Source organism: Haliotis rubra, unplaced genomic scaffold (assembly GCF_003918875.1).
Source record: "Haliotis rubra isolate DU_JTF1 unplaced genomic scaffold, ASM391887v1 Scf1796, whole genome shotgun sequence".
NCBI lineage: Eukaryota > Metazoa > Mollusca > Gastropoda > Lepetellida > Haliotidae > Haliotis > Haliotis rubra.
Window position 1 is genome coordinate 4,269 of NW_025765776.1, and position 19,612 is coordinate 23,880.

Here is a 19,612-nt window from a genome sequence, read left to right on the forward strand (position 1 = left end):
CTCAGATCTGCTAACACGGCATCAAACTGTTCTCTGAGAACGACGGGAAGGTCTTCAGGCTGTTGACGCTGCAGCCAAACAGGGTTGAACTTCGAGGTGGTAGCGCTGGGTACCAGTCCGGAATTTCTTGGTTGTTTTGAGTCGTCCGCTCCAACTCGTAGGGCACAGGCTCCTCTTCAAGTTCATCTTCGTTCATTCGTGGTGACGACATGGTGAGAACTGGTCAGAGCCACGCTGAGCCTGGATTTATATACATCACGCCACCCTATGACGTCACAATAGGTCGTGCCAGTGCGCACTATGAGCTCATGTGTTATTTATAGGAATGATGTCATACCCATGACGACGTCACACTAGCCTGTTGAGTCAGGAGGAGAGTGGTGCGAACCGGATGCAACCGGTGCGAACCAGATGCGTCAAAGTGACGTCATCAACCCCAGCTATATAAATTCAAGGTTTTCCAGCACTCCTCATCAGTTGCTCACTGAAACTGGAAGCATGCAGTCGTCTCCCGCCTCCGCCTCCGCCTCCTTCCGTTGCCGCCTGTGCGAAACAGATGACCACAGTTATCTACACTGTCCCAAGGTGACCTGTGCCGAGTGTGGTGCTCAAGGTCATCGCTATTACGTATGTCCCAAGAAGACCAAGGACAACAACAAGCACGATAACAACACCTGCTACAACTGTGGAAAAACGAAGGTCATCTCTCAGTTACGCCTGTCCACATCCCTGTCGTCACTGTGGTGAAGAGGACCATAAGAGTATGAACTGCTCTAACAAGGGCCAGAAACGTCCGGCATCCGCCCACCAGCCAAGTCAACCGCCAAAGAGAGTGAGTAAACGTGAAGCCATCATTTTACTGGCTCTACTCCATGACAAGGTCCTCCTCGTTCAAGATCGCATAGACACCATGTACTCTCTACTTCAACGCATCTTGGAGTTTGTCGAACCCATGGACGATTCCAGCAGCACTGCCTCCAGTGCACCACCATCACCACGATAGATACCACGGTGATCTCTCACCCATCCATACCAACGGCCCTTTTCAGGGCCACCCACCTGGCTCGAAAGAATGCTACATCCAATGTTGTTTTAACCACACACACACACACACACTTGTCTAGCCACGCCATCGTGTCCGCCTCACCCCTCTCTCCCTCCTTCCTCTCCTTTTCTCTCCTTCCCTTCCCTTCCCTCTCCGTCCCGTCCGTCCGCCGCTCGTCCGTTCCGCCATCTTGAAAGGCGTCTACGCTCGCGAGATCCCGCGAGATCTCACGCGATCCCACCGGATGGGACGCCATCTTGAAACGCGTCCGCCATCTTGGCCCGGAGGTGACGTCATCGTCATGTGCACGCACCCACCGGAACCGGTCGTGACGTCATCGCGATGCGTGCGCACCCGCCGGAACCGGAAGCACCGGAACCGGAACACGAGTGATCTCCTGATGGCGGCACATCCGGTCACCGTGGGTCGCCATCTTGATCCAAGATGGCGGCGCCTATGGGGACCGGATGCCGCCATCTTGAAAAACACGCCAGGGAGACGTTACACACTACTTGTACATACCACACACACACACACGGCAATCGATCTAAAGACTATGTTTATGTTTGAATGATGTGAAGTATGTGATTTTTAATGGTTAAGTCGTGCAAACACAATAAAAAAAACCATAATGTTATCGTTGTCAGCAATTGTGAAGAAAATGCATGATCACAATGCACGTGAAATGAGTGGAATTCATCAGTAGAGACAATGACTATAAAAACCCGATACATTTACTTCATTGTATCACACATATTGATGAGGAATGAAAGACGCAAAATGCCATGACTGAATGCCGCTGACCGGAACATTGCTATTGGACGTCTGGAAGCTGGAGAAAGCTTCATTATAACGTCCACCAAAGCACAATATCTCGTCTGTGGGCCCGTTATACAGCATTCAATTTGACACGAGATCGCCCAAGAAGTGGACGACCACGACTGACCACCCCTGCTCAGGATAGGTACATCCGGGTGTTCCACCTATGTCATCGGCAAGCCACAGCCACGGATACAGCAGGACATGTGCCAGGTGTACGACGAGTATCCGACCAAACGATCCGCAACCGTCTGAGAGAGGCGGGAATTCGAGCGAGACGCCCTATGGTTGGGCCTGTGTTGCGCCGTCTACATCGACGTCGACGTCCTCGTTGGTGCACCACCGTACAACCCTGGAATCTCACTAAATGGAGGAGAATCTGGTTCAGTGATAAATCACGTTTTCTCCTGCAACGCCATGATGGAAGACTACGTGTGTACCGACGTAGGAATGAACGTTACGCGCCTAACTGCGTACGACAGGTCGATCGCTTCGATAGGTGTAGTGTTATGATGTGGGGTGGCATATCATACACTGGTAGGACCGACTTAGTGCTGATTCAGGGAAATCGGAATGCAAACCGGTACATCAACCAGACTTCGTCCACACGTCCGTCCGTCCTAGTATCAACCGCCAGCCAGAGATCTTACAGCAAGATAACGCTCGACCCCATTCGGCACGTGTGACAATGGCCTACCTAGCCAATGAGAACATTAATGTCTTGCCATGGCCGTCCAGGTCCCTAGATTTGATCCCCATAGAACATCTTTGGGATCAGCTGGATCGCCGTGTACGTCAACGTCAACGGGTCCAGCAGACGCTTGGAGAATTTGCAGGAATCCAACGGAGGCAAGAATCCAACGTCTCATTTGGTCTGTTCCGAGGAAGTGTCGAGCAGTGATAGCAGCACGTGGTGCTCACACTAGGTACTGACTATAACGCCTCCTGGGGCCACACCTTGTACAGTGACAGGTCTGACAACGTGATGACACTCGTTACAATACAGTTGTCAATCTGTGTACGCAATTAGGTTCAATTTGGCTCACTAGCTTTATTCTGCTATGGTATATGCTCGTTTGAATAAACACAATATAAATCCTGATTTTTCCCTATGCGTTTCTATTTTTGAAGAGTGTAATAGTCTCGTTCAATCGCGATATCACTCTATCTCCTTTTCATGTCGTGTTTTCCCGTTGCTTTATCGCCTTTTCATGTCGTGTTATCACTATGTTGATACTGTTACTCCGTGTTTGGTTGCATCGCAATGTTGCTACATGGTGTCGCCAGGCCGTGTCCTGCTATCTCTTTGTCGCCATACCACCTGGACTTTGGCAGTATGGCGATGGCCCCAATCAGCCCTATGCATAATCGAGAATATACTCGGAGCAACGAGAAAATACTCGAAATTTCAAGTTTTTGAAATATCATAACGATTTCAATTGTCTAGTCTATTGTTTAATATATAAAGTTTTTGGCCATGCATAGCGAATGAGATGAGTTGTAATTCACTTCCTTATCTGACATGTCGACATGTCAGTGAATGCTGTCACATAGCTTATCTGTACACGAATACTCAAGTTACATAATCATATACATAAAGACATATATAGTTACAAGTTGAGTCATTAAATGGAGTCAACATCTCGGAGATGGCGGACTGACGCCACAAAATACATGTATATTTTGAGAATAAAGGCTTGGCCGGTCCTTATGACGTTGCCATCTGTCATTAAGGACTGTTGATTGACGCCCCTGTAGAGACTCCCAACTTCATTATAGGTTAGTAAATTATAGGTCAAAGACAATTTATTCATGTCCATCTGATTTTATAAATACTGAGGCTGAGGGGTGGACGGACGGAGGGCGGGACAGGGACACTCTGTCATCGACACGGGACGCTCTCTCCGTCCCCTGTCCTGGGCCCTCGGTCACGTTCTTCGTCGACGCCTACCAGTGCCCGTAAATAAAGACTCTACCTTAAGACTCATGTCCAAATTGTCGATCCTGATACCCCAAAAGTAAATAATACATTCCCCACTCTCTGCACGGCTAATACTGTCAAGATGGATTATGTTGGACGTTGTACGTGGTTTAAAGATCATAAGGTTATTTCTCTACGAGGTAGTCGTGCTTGTACCGGGGTAGCCAAGTCTTACCTGTACTAGGGTATCCAAACACTGTCACGGTAGCCTGTAGAAGTAAACACAAGCTGAGAAGAGACGCCATTTTGATCCTGTGCCTCTTATCTCACTAAAGATATGCGGTGCAGACTGACATTTCACGAGGTAGTAAGATAGGGTGTCGAATTACAGCTATATATCAGGAGTCACTTCATCACGTTACTCCATTGTCAGATGACGTCATTCCAGTCTCACTATTGTCAACTGTTAAAAAGATAGATTAACAATCGCCACTATAACATACTCATTAGATTACTGATTCAGCAAACTTTGATTTGGGAAGAAGCGATTAACGGGTTAGGGTGATTAGGCTCGCTGGTTTGGTTGATAATGTCATCCTAATTTCAATATGATATCTATAAGTGGACGGTCTTGTCGAGACTGCATTATTTGCAGGGAGTCGTTATATACTTTCAATATTCTTTCAATATTCCGTTAAACAACAAAAACGCTATGTGAAAAAATGTGTTGAGGTATTGATCGCGTGCAAAATGCAAGAGGTAAACCGTGACGACAAAGCATTATTAGCCTAAAATATCTGCCGAAACACAAAGTTACATAGTCTGTCTCTGTCCCTGAACCATATCATTTTCCCCACTGCATAGTCCTCCCTGCAATGATGACCGCCTCAGTATACAAAAGACGTTAAAATATGGTACTTGTTGGTCCCTGCCTGGCGCTCGGCATTAATGGTACAACAAGGACTGGTCGGCTCAAGACTGGGGTATTCATGCTTCACTCCGGCATGGTATTTCAGCTATTATAAAATGGGTCTTGCTAGTTACTATCACAAATTATAATATTCCAGCACGACGTTAAACCCAATTTCAACCTCACCTCACCCTGTCTATAAGAGTCCTAAATTAAGTAAAATGGGTTTGTGTTACTACGTATTATAATATTCAGAGACTACGTTAGATGTAAAATACAAATACTGATGTGGTGGGCGAGCTGGCTAAGGCGCCAGACTAGTGATCCAGCGAACTTGAGGTGACGGGATCGAGCCCACCTGTGACCGGGTGTAAAAACCTTGGAGTCAACTTTGTGTGCAGACTCTTTCAGTGTTGTCACAACCTCTAGTGCACTGTACACAACCCTGTGCACAACCCCACGAATCCGTTGGTATATGACCAGGTGGTGGCCACACGAATACCCGCAAACACCTGCTTGAGGGTACAGCAACGTGCAATGAACTTGGACAAAGTACTGTGACTGTGTGCCCCAGTCCACCCAGCTGTGAATGGGTACCTCGTAAGGATGCGAAAGCCGCAATAACTCAGTGCGCCCTGTGGCAGCAAGAGTTGTATGATCCCCAGGGAGTTGAGATTGATAATAAGATGTGCCTCTGGGATTGACATCCAGTGATCGACGGAAAAAATACCAGCGCCTTGAGCATGCACTAGTGCGTGGATATGTGCGCTATATAAATATTCAATAATAATAATATTCGATGAACTAATCACAGAAAACTGTGGCAACATCAGTGTTCGCGAGGGAAACTTCCACCCTACCAGTAACACCTGCCGCTCACTAACTCTTATTAAATACCTAACTAGGAAATACCGTAGGGGTAACGATTTATGTTCGTTTTTGAAAATAATTGTTGCTGAAAATTTAAAAATTTGAAAGAAAATTATGCTGCGGACTGACAGAGTAGTGTATATCCTGAAATGTGTTAATCAGGCTCATTGTTTCAAACTGTCGGGATATCGACCATTTCGGGCGTGCCATGAACCCAGCAACTAAACCGTCGATTTTAGAGCCAGGGGCGTGGGGCACTGGCAACAGCGCAATAGTGTAGTGTTTGCAACTTGGAAGCCACAATCAAAACAATTTTTCAAAATGTTTCACTTTCACACTAGAAAACCATGTGTACTTTCTTTTGTACGTCAGTTTAGTTGAGCATATACACGTGCTAATGATATAGATGAGGTGAGGTGAAATGGGGTTTAACGTCGTATTCAAGAATATTTCGCTCTAATGACGACGTGCATGCGTGTGTATGTGTGGCTGTTTGTACTAGCCCAGATCTGAAGCTGGTTTTATACTGCTAGCTCATTGCCACATGAATACCCAGCTCAGACTACATTATACTGACTCCCAGCCGACCAGGCCTCGTTGTACCCATTAATGCGGAGCGCCATACAGGGACCATGTCTTTTGGTATGACGCGGCTAGGGATCGATCCCGCGACCTTCCGCTCTCCTGGCGGACGCTCTAACCACTACGCCATGGAGGCGGTCCTAATGATATAGTCAAAATGGTTTGTCCTGATTATGAAAGGGTTTTCCTGAAGTGTACCGCTGTTACCCCACTGGCATATTGCCGAGTGCGGCGTAAAACAACCAACCAACCAGACGTGAAGTAAAAACCTCCAACACCGGGTGTCCCACAGTAACAGTCTTGGCGACGCATGTAGCAGAGGGGAGAGTCGGCAAACCATGATGACAAACATCAGTATTCATTTGTCTTTATTTCACGTTATTTTCAACAAAAACAGTACCTAAGGTCCGCTTCAATGTCTAACAAGCACTATCTGGGGATCAGCTCCTTCACTGCTGATAGTGGAACGGGAAGGGATACCCTGGGTACAGACTGGGAGGGTACATCATCGGTACGTTGGGTGCTGGGTACTGATACATGGGCTGGTGCATCATGGGAGGCGTGTAGCCGTATCCTGGAGCAGACGACAACATGGCCGCCATGTTTTGCTGCTGGAGAGGGTAGTTCATCATCTTGGTGTCGGATGCTCTCTTGTTGCGTGATCGCCTGTTCTGAAACCACACCTGTGAGGAAAAAAAAGAATAATTTGGTAACTCAAAGAACAGCATTAGCACCACTAGTACACTGATTCTGGCTGTTCGACATCACATAAGAAACGCATAAGGAGAAATGACTTCTGTCAAACAAAGGCTCAATTAAGAGGAATGTTTTCAGTCACATCACTTAGTCCAACAGAAGACTGAATGAGAAGAAATGAACAATCATCATTACATCATTATGCTGGCATTGTGTACGTAATGTACGTAACAAGGTACAATCAGATTACAAAAGAATGTTTACCTTTAATCTCTTTACTGGAATATTCAGCTCCTGGGACAAATCTTCATACAACTCTACATCAGGGTATTTGTTCTCCAGAAACACCTGCTTCAACCTCCTCGCTTGCTTCTCGTTGTAGTTCTTCCTCGGATTCGCGGAGACACAGTCTTCCTCCAGTGTCTTTGGTGAGGACCTCTCTGACACAATTTCTTCTTCCTCGGCAATAGAGGATGTTTCCACAGAGACATGATCTTCCTCCTGACCTTTTGGGGAACCACGATCATCCTGAGTACCTGTAGAGGTTCGCCCTGAGAGGAGGAACTGTCGGCGCTGTGGGTCGGGCTGGAGTTGCTGTAGAAACCACTGGAAGCTGTACTTCCGTTTGGACTGGCGCTTTCGACATCAATGAGGTCATCTGCTGATAAAAGGTACGGTTCGTCTTTAGAAACGCAATAACATATTAACAAGCCGCTTTTAACAATATCCCAGCAATATCACGGTGGGGAACACAAGAATTGGGCTTCACGTACTGTATCCACCGTATCCATGTAGGGTCTCCAGCATGACGGCCGAACGCTAAGCTACCCCACCCCTTAAAAGCAGTGGTGTGTATACTAGGATAATATTATTTATTCGTAGTAGTACATAGTATACTGTCTCTTGGTGTAAAGCATACATGAATGAATCAACCAATTCATCAGTTAATACATAAATAATTACAGTAAATTGAGAACATAATTTCTTTGACAGAATATTAGTATGTTACAGGTTCTTGATCCCTGTATGTGTAATACGACAATCTTACCATAAGCATCGCTTGATGATGGAAGCGTGCTCGTCTTCAGAATCCGGACATCCAGTTGTTCTACGTGTGATGGACACAGGCTAATCGGTAGGCGGATGGTAGGGGGCGTGTCTGTACGGGTCTGGAGACTGAGGGGTAACTCAGGGTAGGACTGGAGGTGGTGAAGACTGACAGGAAAAGCAGGAATTTCACATCTTTCGATTTTGTTTTGAAGGTAACATCTGTAAGGGTGACTGAGCTTTCCATCTACTTTGCATGTCTGCGGAGACTCTGGTATCTGACAACGAAGAAGATGTTCAAGTTTGAGGCCTCCGAATCCTTGGGGATTGGTCGTTGCTATGAAGCCTTCACATGCTGCTTCTGGTTTGGTTAATGAAGTCCTGTCTGTGATGCTGGGCTCTGAGGTCTGGACGTCATCTGACTTCATGATGTCCTCGATGGAGAATGGAACACGGCGTCTGGGAGGCGCTCTCTGTGCCTCTGAGGACAACGTATTCGTGGGACCTTGGAACACACTTCCAGATGGAGTCGGAACAGCCTCGGGCACAACCTGAAACGTAATAACGAAGGCAGATGCTATATTCACAGGTGTACGGGTATGCTTTGGTCAATGCCAATCTCGATTACCCGACTAAATAGTTTCCATTGGGCGTGAGCATGTCCTGACTCACAGGAAGCAGTTACAATGTCAGTAGTCAGCCTTGTAAACAATCAACCAGCACCACAATTTCAGATTTTACGCAAACCGAATGCATCAATTTCAAGGATGGAATGTGCTCTCTACTTACTATGGGCAGATAGATATATGAAGTGGAAAGGTAAAAGGTATAATACAAGAAATTGCATGAGTAACGATAGTCTAGGAAGTCTACAGACATGTATTATATTAAACATCAAAACTTTCAAAAGAAACAATTTTCAGTGAAAGGTGTTACAGGTTGAGACATAACATACTTGAATAAAACTACCATACAGGCACAAAATGAAATTCAAGATTTTCCGCATTTAATGTGTGTTGTACGCGACATGCAAATAGGTGTTATTGAATTCTGACGCAACATGTTTCTGTATCACATCTCATGACATGTTAACTTATTTCAATGTAAACCATTCACTTTTCTTTGCATTAACACTTATGAGCACGGGATTTGCGTATGGGGCTGTGTAGTTGAGCTGTATAGTTGAGCTGAATAGTTCAGCTATGGCTTACAACATATTCATGTGTGTACCTGTGTAGAATCCATTTTGGTAGATCTGTATTCAATATATTCAAGATGCTTCAGGACAGACAGGAGGTGCTATAAAGACCAAGGAGAACTATCCTAGCATTTTATAGTGATGAGTGAGTTCACTTGTCGTCTCCCTCAGACAAAGGGACAGACTGGGGAAGGATTAAATGATCACAGTGACATGACGTCTCAATCAGCAGCAGCATCTGTAAAAACATCTAATCATTGCCTGTATGCGTAGAGGGTTCATTCCCGGGAAGACGACAACAAATCCGTGGAGCATGCAAGGATTTTGTGTGATTTTAAGCACAGGGATGATACTAAATTGTTAACCGGTAAATAAATGAAATACTCCCACGAACCATTATTTACACCCCTTAAAATACATATCACATTTTTATTCGATATACATTGAATGTCATTATTTTCATGGAAAGTATATTTTTACAAGATAGCATTGAATGTCCACAGTATTAAATACATATAGATATACATTTTTCATAATATGAATTAATTAATTACATGTAAATTATAAACAATAACACCACAATTATTTATACACCATCCACAATTAAGAAGCATTTATTAATGTAAACATCACACATGAATGAAAATTCCTCTCACACTCACCTTTATGTCATTATTTACCGGTCCGTGGTTATGTTGGCCAGGACGTTTGGTGATGATGTCGTCAACTGTAGAAATAGTTGAAGTGCAGTTCTTGTCTAGGCACATCCATGACGTCCACGATGCAGCATTGCGTTTGCGATTCACTCTAAACTTGTATCCATCTGCACAGAGATACCTCCCTCTACGTGAAGTTGGAATGAACTTGTACTCTAACTGCTCATTTGCCATTTCGAAGGTGATGTATTGGGTTGCGGATAAGCAGGATATATACCCATAATAATTAGTGAGTAAATATTAACACATAATCAGTGAACTAAAATCAGTGTCAAAGGCAATCAGTTAGTAGTGAGTTGAAATCAATCAATGCCAATGAATAAGCAGTGAGTTGATATCATGTCAATAAACACCGATCTCGTTATGCAGTTCAGTTTATAGTATAACCCACCTCTCTAATCCATTGAAACAACATATGTCTACCTCGGCGAAACATCAAAGGATTTTCACAGTAATACCAAATGTCGTCTTCCCGGGAAGATACCACGTAAATATGCAGATAGGGGAAAATGGCGGTAAAATGCATGTTTAATCCCTTTTCTAGAATTAAGTGAGTAGGAAAAGAGAAATAATATTTCATCAATTCCTTATACATCGAAGCATTCATAAAATGTATACTTTCTTTGTAACATACGTTTCATATTAATAGTTCCGCCATACATCTCTTTTAATTGGGTTGTTATATATAGGTACTTTTAATATGGTGGAATTATTTATAAACTGATTACAGGGATGGACTGTTTTAATATACCCCCTTGCCTTGTCACCTTTTAATCTACTTTTTCAAACTGCAAACATGTTTTGAAGCGTTGTATTATTTCCTGGAAGTTACGACTTCATCTATTTAACGGAACAATACACAAAGTTGTGAGTTTCGAAAACTGAATTAGAGTTTCAGAATAGCTAACGAGATAACTGAACTGACAGATAAAAAAAGCATACACATATATTTGACGGCGGTTAAAATTGACACAAATAAAAATGGTTATTGGATTTCGATGTATTTTATACAGATGTCATAGTGCCGTGTTCGACCTTCAGTTTGCAGCGTTTCGACGTTTGTTTTAAGACCTGGAAGTTTGGTTTCACCTGTGTACTTTCTTTTGCAGGCCAATTTACAAGCGTATAGTAACGTTGTTTATTAGAGGTGAACCTTTACAAAACAGAAGTTATATATAATCTTATTTTTCAACAGTACATATAGACATAAAATGTTTCAACTTTGATAGATGTTAATTGACACAACGCTTAAATCTGAGGAATTGACACGGTTATGACCTAAATCCACGTATGGACGGAAGTTTGTTCATTAGCTTATGATCGGAAGTGAATGTTACCTAGTACAAACATTCACACTTGGTGAAGCAATGTTACCTAGTACAAACATTCACACTTGGTGAAGCAAGTGATCTTTACTCGATCACCAAGACTGACCCGTTTCTCAGTACTGTTGACACTGGTGTAATTAATGTTGACTGACTAACCTCATCCGGGACATTATGAAGCGTTGATTGTTTGTGTGTTTATTATTAGCTATTTATGTCAATCATCTTCTGATCACAAAGAGGCTTGTGTTTCTGTAGAATGGCGTGGGGTGGTGAGGTCCCCGAGCGACGTCATTGGGTCCAGGAGCCGATCCAGTTGGGTAGGCTAGTTGATTTAAACCTTGTATTCATTACGTCAATGGTCCAGTATTTGACGCCCCTGCCTATTGTCCTCTTGCGTTTACGTAATATGATAGAAACTAAAGTGACGTAAATAGAAGCGACCAGACATCTCTACTAAAAGTAGATGTTACGATTTGAACTTTGCCAGAAGCACGTTTTCATGAATCACGAGGTGTTCGAGAACAGGTTCCCCACTATACTCACAAACCTATTGACGAAGTGGTAAACCAGAGTAGATTTATAACTTCTAGAAAACGTCGAGGACATTTAATTGATATCGCTTAATCTATGATTACGTGGGTTATTGTTCTGGCAATAAACCGGTGTCTTGTTCATAATCGAGCCTGGGCTTGCCAAACCAGTGGTTGATATTATGAAGAACGTACGGTGACATCGTGGTATGGTGCATGCAGTCAAGAAGCCAATTCACGGAGCTTTTCACATAATGGCCGTCAAGCATCGTTGCTGGGAGTGAGTGAGTGAGTTTAGTTTTACGCCGCACTCAGCAATATCCTAGTTATATGTCGGTGGTCTGCAAATAATCGAGTCTGGACCAGACACTCCAGGGATCAACAGTATGAACATCGATCTACGCAATTGGGATACGATGACATGTGTCAACCAAGCCAGCGAGCCTGACCACCCGATCTCGTTAGTCGCCTCTTACGACAATTCAATTCTAACACGGACCTTAACGGGTTCGTTACTGGGGACAATTCTTGTCGGCAAACCTAACTTGATCATGCACTAAAAACTAAGTCCTGATTATAAATCACTGAAAAACAACGTTGAGTTTTTTATTCAAATTGTCTCGTCACACGTTTCTTAAATTAATCAAAACTCTACAATGGAAAACAACAATATAAACTTCCAATATAAATCAGTACAATTGATACAAAGCATTCTTTCCTGTATGAAAATGGACACAGTGAAGATCAATATATGTGAAAGCATCTATCTTAGATAGAGAGGAATGTAATTATAAAACTGAAATCACGCCATCAACGTTTCTACTTGGAGAGCCTCATCAAAGTATTCCTTCCAAATCAGGCCTCTTCAAACACAAACATGTATCTTTACCAATGTAGATTACGATAAAGAATCCTTATTCTGATCAGCTATTAATAGTGTTACATATATTATATTTAGGATTACACTTTATTAGTTAAGTTCAGATTCTAGTACTTTTTGCTGGGTTGAGTCCCATCCGGGATTCGAACCCACACCCTCAGAGTCAGGCACCTAATCGCCAGCACACAAAGTCACAAAGTCAGCCGTCTAACCCGCTCAGCTAGCTCGGCTTGTGTGATGGTGATTAGGTACCTGACTCTGGGGGTGTGGGTTCGAATGCCGGATGGGACTCAACCCAACAAAAGTAATAGAATATGTACTTTACTAAGAAAGTGTAATCACAAATATAACATATGCTACATTTGACCACTTTCTAAAAAACATTGTGTATTCGTATTAAAGGTGTTCACGCATAACAATGCTTTTGAAATTACATTTATGGAAAAGATGACTTATGATGTCTCGGAAAATAATCTCAGTGTATTGAAACATAAAAGTACACTTATGATTATCTTTTCAGATATGTTAGCTTTCTTCTCTTAAACCTTCTCCCTGAACGTTATAGGGGCGGTCGGGTAGCCCAGTGGTCAAAGCATTCGTTCGTCACGCCGATGACCCGGTTTCGATTCCCCACATGGGTACAATGTGTGAAGCCCATTTCTGGAGTCAAACGCCGTGATATTTCTGGAATATTGATAAAAGTGACATAACACTCACTCCCTCACTGACTGTCCATCATATCTGTTCATATCGGTTTTCCAATGGTTTAACATGTCTTCAGCTACAGAAATATGTATATCGTTTATTATATATAACATGACCCTATGATCACAACCCAGAAGATGCAGCAGTCGATGCACCATGGCGGTGTCTTCTATTTGGAATAACTTACAAAATACATACAACAATATTTTGTTTCGTTACGAAGAAATGTAATCCTGCTACATTTCTATATGAAGATGCTGCAACTACAAACACAAGTTAGATGGAAGACAGTGTAATTGTATGATAAAATGGATAAACATAAGTTGTAAAGCTTGTTTACCAATCCCAATTCATTTTCATTAATATAAATATGTTTAAAACAGATGGATAAATCGGAACATTTGGATTAAGATTCCACCTCCCTATTCCGTACTTTCGGAATACCATGAGAGGTGCGCATGCGCATAGGAATCACATCAGTACGCATGTTTATAGGAATCGGTTAGTATCAGAAGTTTTCGACTGAGTTGAATATTGTGAATATCTTCAGTGGTTTGGTGTTTCGAAGGAAATGCTACGAGGATAGTGTGCAAGAAGTTCTTCAGAGGCGGTTCACTGAGTTTTATCGACAGTGTTATCGAGGTTTAGCTACTAGGCTATCCGACCTATACGGCCGCGGGTCGTGGTCTGTTCGCCTGAATTTACCAATATGGCAATGCCGCGGGGAAGACAAAGAATTGGGCGATGAGGTCGTGAAGACGACACGCCACAGTATTTTTGAACTGGCAGATACATTGGCATCTCCAAAAGTGGATTACAGTGCTCCCGCTGGGAAAGAAACTGGCAATAACCTGAGAACAGCGGAATTTTCAGGTGTTGGCGCTACTGGAAGTAGTCAAAGTGCCAAAGTTATTTCTATCAAAGAATTGTCGGCTCTTACTCTACTGAATGCAAGCACCTTTGGAATGAAGCACGCTCCGCTTTTTTATAAGAGATTTGCTAAAGGGAGCTTCGATGAATTAGTTGAACTTGATCAGTTATGTACAGATGATCTAATTTGGTGGATAGAGAAGGCAGGAAATTCCCCTCAGCTCATACAGCAAACGCAGCCAGACTTCAAAACAGGAGGTTAGAACAGGACAGGGGTCTGTGGACCAAAGAAGAAAGTGAAAACACATATACTCTTTGGAACTTTTTGCTGCTTTTCTAACTTTGCAATCATTGTGCTCACAACAACAGAATGTGCATATAAGACTTTTAATTGACAACACTACAGCAGTATCTTACATTAACAATATCGGAGACCGTTATGTATCATGGTGCCCCGACCCAGGGGCAGTAGCTGTGGATGCATTTTCCTCGTTCTGGGGACAATCTTACGAATATATGTTCTGCCCTTTCAGTTTTATCGGAGGGGTTCTGCAGAAAATAAAACAGGAAGAGGCCGAAGTGTTGATTATAGCTCTAGTATGGCCAACACAGTTTTCGTTCAGCAGGCTGCTGAACTTACTGACTGACTGTCCAGGGCTGCTCCCAAAGTCAAAATACCTTCTAAGGTTAGCAAACCAACCCGACAGGCAACATCCACTCCAAGGAAAGCTGAAACTTGCAGCATTCAGACTATCAGGGAAGAACTACAGGGTCAAAGAATACAGGAACCAGTTGCAGACATTATTCTGCAATCATAGACAATATGGGACATATTTCCGCAAGTGGTTGTTATTTTGCAATGCAAAGGACACTAGTCCCATTTCACCACCTCTGAGCAAAGGACTAAAATTTTCTGCAGGAACTCTTTGCTCAAGGACTAAGCTATTCTGCTGTTAATACGGCACGGTCTGCCTGTAGAAATAAACACAAGCTGAGAAGAGGCGCCATTTTGATCTTTTACCTGTTATCTCACTAAAGATATACGGTGCAAAGTGGCGAGGTCAAGATCAAGATCAAGATGGTTTATTGTACATAAGGCCTCTGGCCCGTATACATAGTATTGTAATGACAGGCAAGGTACGGACATTGCAAACAGTGGAAAGCATCATAACATTGTTAGATTAGTTGACAGGAGAAATTAGACTCTTCCTTAAAGACGGCGGAATTTGTTAAAAACATGGCTAATTTTACATAGACAGATTCGTCTTTTGAAGATAAAATTCTTATAAAGTGTTTCCCTTGTAGGGTGACCCAGATATTTTTGTGGAATGTACTCCTTTCTTAAATCGGCAAAAGCGTCACATATAAATAACAGATGATACTCGTCTTCGATATCCGCCATACAGACAGGGCAAATTCTGAGATGTTTGGCGAGTGACTTGTTACGGCCAGTATTGATCATTATATCTGTCAAGCCAAGTCTAAATCTAATAACTGTATTTCTAAATTTCTTGCTTGTAATGTTTGATAGATATGTCTCAGGTTCGATCAATGTTTTAAAGGATCTATATACATCAAATCTTGAACTTAGATTAAGGGTATTCATCCAATTCTGGCGAAACATATCCACGGCTCTTTGGCGAAATTCATTCATAAACAGCCACTCGTTACCGACACCTTGGAAAATCCATACATATCCAAATCCATACGAAAATAACAGATATCTTATATTTGATGCCCATGTTACATAACCAATATTATCTAAATTAAGTAGCATGTTATATGACTTTTCTTAGTAGACGCTGTTCATGCATTTTCAGTATTTTGAACCGGTATTTTATGCAGCGAAGGTGAGAGTTTATATAAAGTGGGTATCTTCCATTCTCCATATATACCATATAGTTTGGTGTTGTAATGTTAACATTAAGGAACTTCTTACATGCCAATAGATGTATCTTTTCAATCGGTTCAAAAGTCTGAAAGCCAAAATCTCCACCCCTACAAAAGCATTGGTTGTATCTGTGCATCGAAGAGTTTAAAAACATCTTTGGTGTTATTAGCGCTAATGGATATAGTGACGAAAGCAGATACACCAGAGCCTTTTGCTTTTGCTGATAAGGCAATAGCAGTTTTACCCATATTCAATGTATAATTAAAAAGTATTCCAAGATATTTGTATTCAGAAACTATTTGCATTGGAATGCCGTTATAAGACCATTTTTCGCCATTAGCGATTGGTCCACCTTCTAAATACAACAATATTTGACTTATCAAGATTAATATCTAATTTCCATTCTTTCGAGTAGTTCTCCAGAATGTCTAATTGGTTCTGTAAACCTACCACTGGAGTCCGATACTAATATCACGTCGTCAGCAAACGGTAGCAGTAAAATCTCCAAAATATCAGGATATAGATGTACACCATATTTGCCTTTATGAATTATTTCATTTTCCAATTCGCTAATGAAGAAGGAAAAGAGAATAGGGCTTAACAAACATCCTTGCTTCACACCGAGTGGGCACTCAAAATAGTCAGTGAATCCCCATTTACTTGCTACGCACACAAGCCTTTACGCTGGCATAAATACCTCGTAACATAAATAACATTTTTCCCATCTAATCCCGCCCGCTTTAAACAAGCCCACAATTTCTGTCGATTTACAGAGTCAAATGCTTTCCTAAAGTCAATAAATGCTACATATAATTTACGTTTTTCTTCTTATTAAGTACTTTTGCACAATTGCATGCAATGTAAAAAATATGATCAGATGTGGAATAACCTTTCCTAAAGCCAGCTTGTATTTCAGGAATTTTATCTCTAATATTAGCCCACATGTTTAATCTTTTGTTGAGGATAGATGTAAACAATTTACCAATACTACCCGACAGAGATATGCCTCTGTAATTGTCAGGGTTATTGATGTCACCCTTCTTATGTAGAGGTACTATGATAGCCTGCGCCCAGGTTCTTGGAAAGTATCCAGTCTTAAAGACATAGTTAAAACATTTATGTAAAAATGGCAATATAATGTCTTGGGAAGCTTTTAACATCTCCACTAAAATCTTGTCCGGACCAGGTGATTTTCCGTTTTTAAGATTTCCTATGGCATCGACAATTTCGGTTTCGGTTATTATTGAATCAAGGATTTCAGCATCAAGTTCTGTATAACCACTGGTCTCCAAACTAGCCTTAGATTCCTGCAAGCTAGCTGTATCATTACATTCATATTCTTCATGAAAATGTGAAAAAAACAGAACGGAAGTGTAACAACCACTGGTCAGCTGTTATCTTACAAACCACATTATCTTTACTTTTCAAGGAACGAATCTCCCGCCAAAATTTATCAAATTTTTGAGTGAAAGTGCTAAGTTTTTTTCAATCGGAGATCTCTTGTTTTTGCTCTTTATATTTTTCGACATGATTCTTTATATCTATTTCTCAAAGTACAACAAGTCTTTCTGTTGTAGTCGTTTCATGTAAGTCTACATTTCCTAAAGCGCCCTCCTCGCTTCACGCTTTGCAGACCTACACTCGTCGTTTAAGGGTTGGCGTCTTAAAGTCTGGCATCTAAAAGCTGACCTTTTCATACATTTGGCTGCATCCAGTAGATGACTTACGAACTGGCTAAGAGCACCATCTAGATTAGTATCTATATATTCAGGTTAACTGTGAAAAAGGCATTAGTTTTGCCAGTTAGACAAGCTATAAAGTGATCTGATAAAGCACTGTTCCACCTGTACGTTTCCGCGAGATTAAGTGTAATACCTGGTTGTTTATCTGACAGCGAATTAGGAGAGTAACAAAACAGCTCCAAGGGCTGGTGGTCAGTTTCAAGACGTTGACCCACATTTAACATAGCTATTATGTCGAAAAACTCAGCTGAAGAGATAAAATAGTCATTTACACTACTTCCTTGTGCACTTATGAACGTAAATTCACCTTTAGCATCGCCAGGTACTCTGCCATTAACAATGAACAATCCATATGTGTAGCATATATTTAACAATTTTCGACCAAAGCGTTTATCACACTATCGCTGGATTTCCTCTCGCTGACAGGATCATTATCCCCATCAATAAAGGAAGGACCAATAATATCGTCAGCCTCGTTTTTCAGCCTCAAGGTGAACACGGATTGTTCTCACTTGCAGTTCTAGCATTCATATCGCCACAAAGAAGAATTGCACAACTACTGGAAGGAAGAAATATTTTCAAATAAGAATTCCTCAAGCTTATCGAGTGCACAAGAGAAGTTAACCGTGTGATAATAATTTGATCCCGTGGGAGGGATGTATACGCAGATAAGTATAATATCCTTGGTAAAACCGAAAACCTTTTTGCCAATCTTTATACAAATAAAGTTGTCCACCCCCATCGTGAGTATCTGGAAATGCTCACTGAACTTCTTCTTTATACATACGCATACACCACCGCATAAAGCGACCATATTTTGCCAGTTTAACAGCAGGTGCAAAACATATATCGAAGTCCGCAAACCAATGCTGTGGTGTTGTACTAAGGAAGGTTTCTGTTAGACACACAATGTCAAATGAACTTATATAGCTAGCAAAGTTTGAGTCTGGATATTTACCCATGAGTCCGTTTACATTCCATGATAGAATGCGCAAGTTTACCCCTCATTGACAGACGTAAATGTGTTGCCATTACAAAGGCTAAAGTCATCAACGTTATCATTTTCACTAGTATCGCTGTTAAAAGTTTCCTGTTTACTGACACCCGAGTCTTGGCCACACCCCTATGGCTGTGAATTCCGTTCTGGCGTAGTGCGAGAGCTAGGGCGTCGTGCTGTCAGCGTTCTTCGGGTTGTAGTGGATTCATCGGGTTGTACGACGTGTATCCGGTTCAGTAACTAATTTGCCATGCTTGAAGTATCCCCTGAGACCCGTACCTTCAAGTTCCTTTGAGCTGCTGCTGTCTTTGTCTGACTTCATCTATTTTTACGGAACAATACACAAAGTTGTGAGTTTCGAAAACTGAATTAGAGTTTCAGAACAGCTAACGAGATGACTGAACTGACAGAAAAAAATGCATACACATATATTTGACGTTGATTAAAATTGACACACAAATAAAAATGGTTATTGGATTTCGATGTATTTTATACAGATGTCATAGTGCCGTGTTCGACCTTCAGTTTGCAGCGTTTCGACGTTTGTTTTAAGACCTGGAAGTTTGGTTTCACCTGTGTACTTTCTTTTGCAGGCCAATTTACAAGCGTATAGTAACGTTGTTTATTAGAGGTGAACCTTTACAAAACAGAAGTTATATATAATCTTATTTTTCAACAGTACATATAGACATAAGATGTTTCAACTTTGATAGATGTTAATTGACACAACGCTTAAATCTAAGGAATTGACACGGTTATGACCTAAATCCACGTATGGATGGAAGTTTGTTCATTAGCTTATGATCGGAAGTGAATGTTGCCTAGTACAAACATTCACACTTGGTGAAGCAATGTTACCTAGTAC

General features: G+C 41.9%; 2 protein-coding genes across 2 annotated transcripts in view; both read right to left on the reverse strand.

Annotated features, from left to right (window-relative positions):
* Window positions 1–6,596: 6,596 nt before the first annotated feature.
* LOC124273314 (retinal homeobox protein Rx1-like) lies at window positions 6,597–7,370 on the reverse strand. The gene is made up of 3 exons (XM_046708553.1): window positions 7,350–7,370; window positions 7,108–7,302; window positions 6,597–6,830 (listed from the first exon to the last, which is right to left on the reverse strand). The coding sequence occupies exons 1-3, from the start codon at window positions 7,368–7,370 to the stop codon at window positions 6,597–6,599; spliced, it is 450 nt and encodes a 149-aa protein (XP_046564509.1).
* Window positions 7,371–8,266: 896 nt separating this feature from the next.
* Window positions 8,267–19,612, reverse strand: part of LOC124273313 (sodium- and chloride-dependent glycine transporter 2-like) — a 44,399-nt gene continuing 33,053 nt past the window's right edge. The window contains exons 15-16 of the mRNA XM_046708552.1: window positions 9,751–9,911; window positions 8,267–8,441 (exon numbers count right to left, since the gene is read on the reverse strand). Coding sequence (XP_046564508.1) covers window positions 9,891–9,911 — 21 coding nt within the window. The 3' untranslated portion in view covers window positions 8,267–8,441; window positions 9,751–9,890. The remainder of the gene's footprint in view (window positions 8,442–9,750; window positions 9,912–19,612) is intronic.

What these genes read in the sequence shown, in the direction of transcription:
- LOC124273314 (XM_046708553.1), bottom strand. Translation starts at nt 7,370, where the DNA reads ATGATCGTGGTTCCCCAAAAG. An exon ending in TGATCGTGGTTCCCCAAAAG is followed by an intron (nt 7,303 to 7,349) that starts GTCAGGAGGAAG and finishes TCTATTGCCGAG; the next exon opens with GAAGAAGAAATTGTGTCAGA. An exon ending in TTCCAGTAAAGAGATTAAAG is followed by an intron (nt 6,831 to 7,107) that starts GTAAACATTCTT and finishes TTTTCCTCACAG; the next exon opens with GTGTGGTTTCAGAACAGGCG.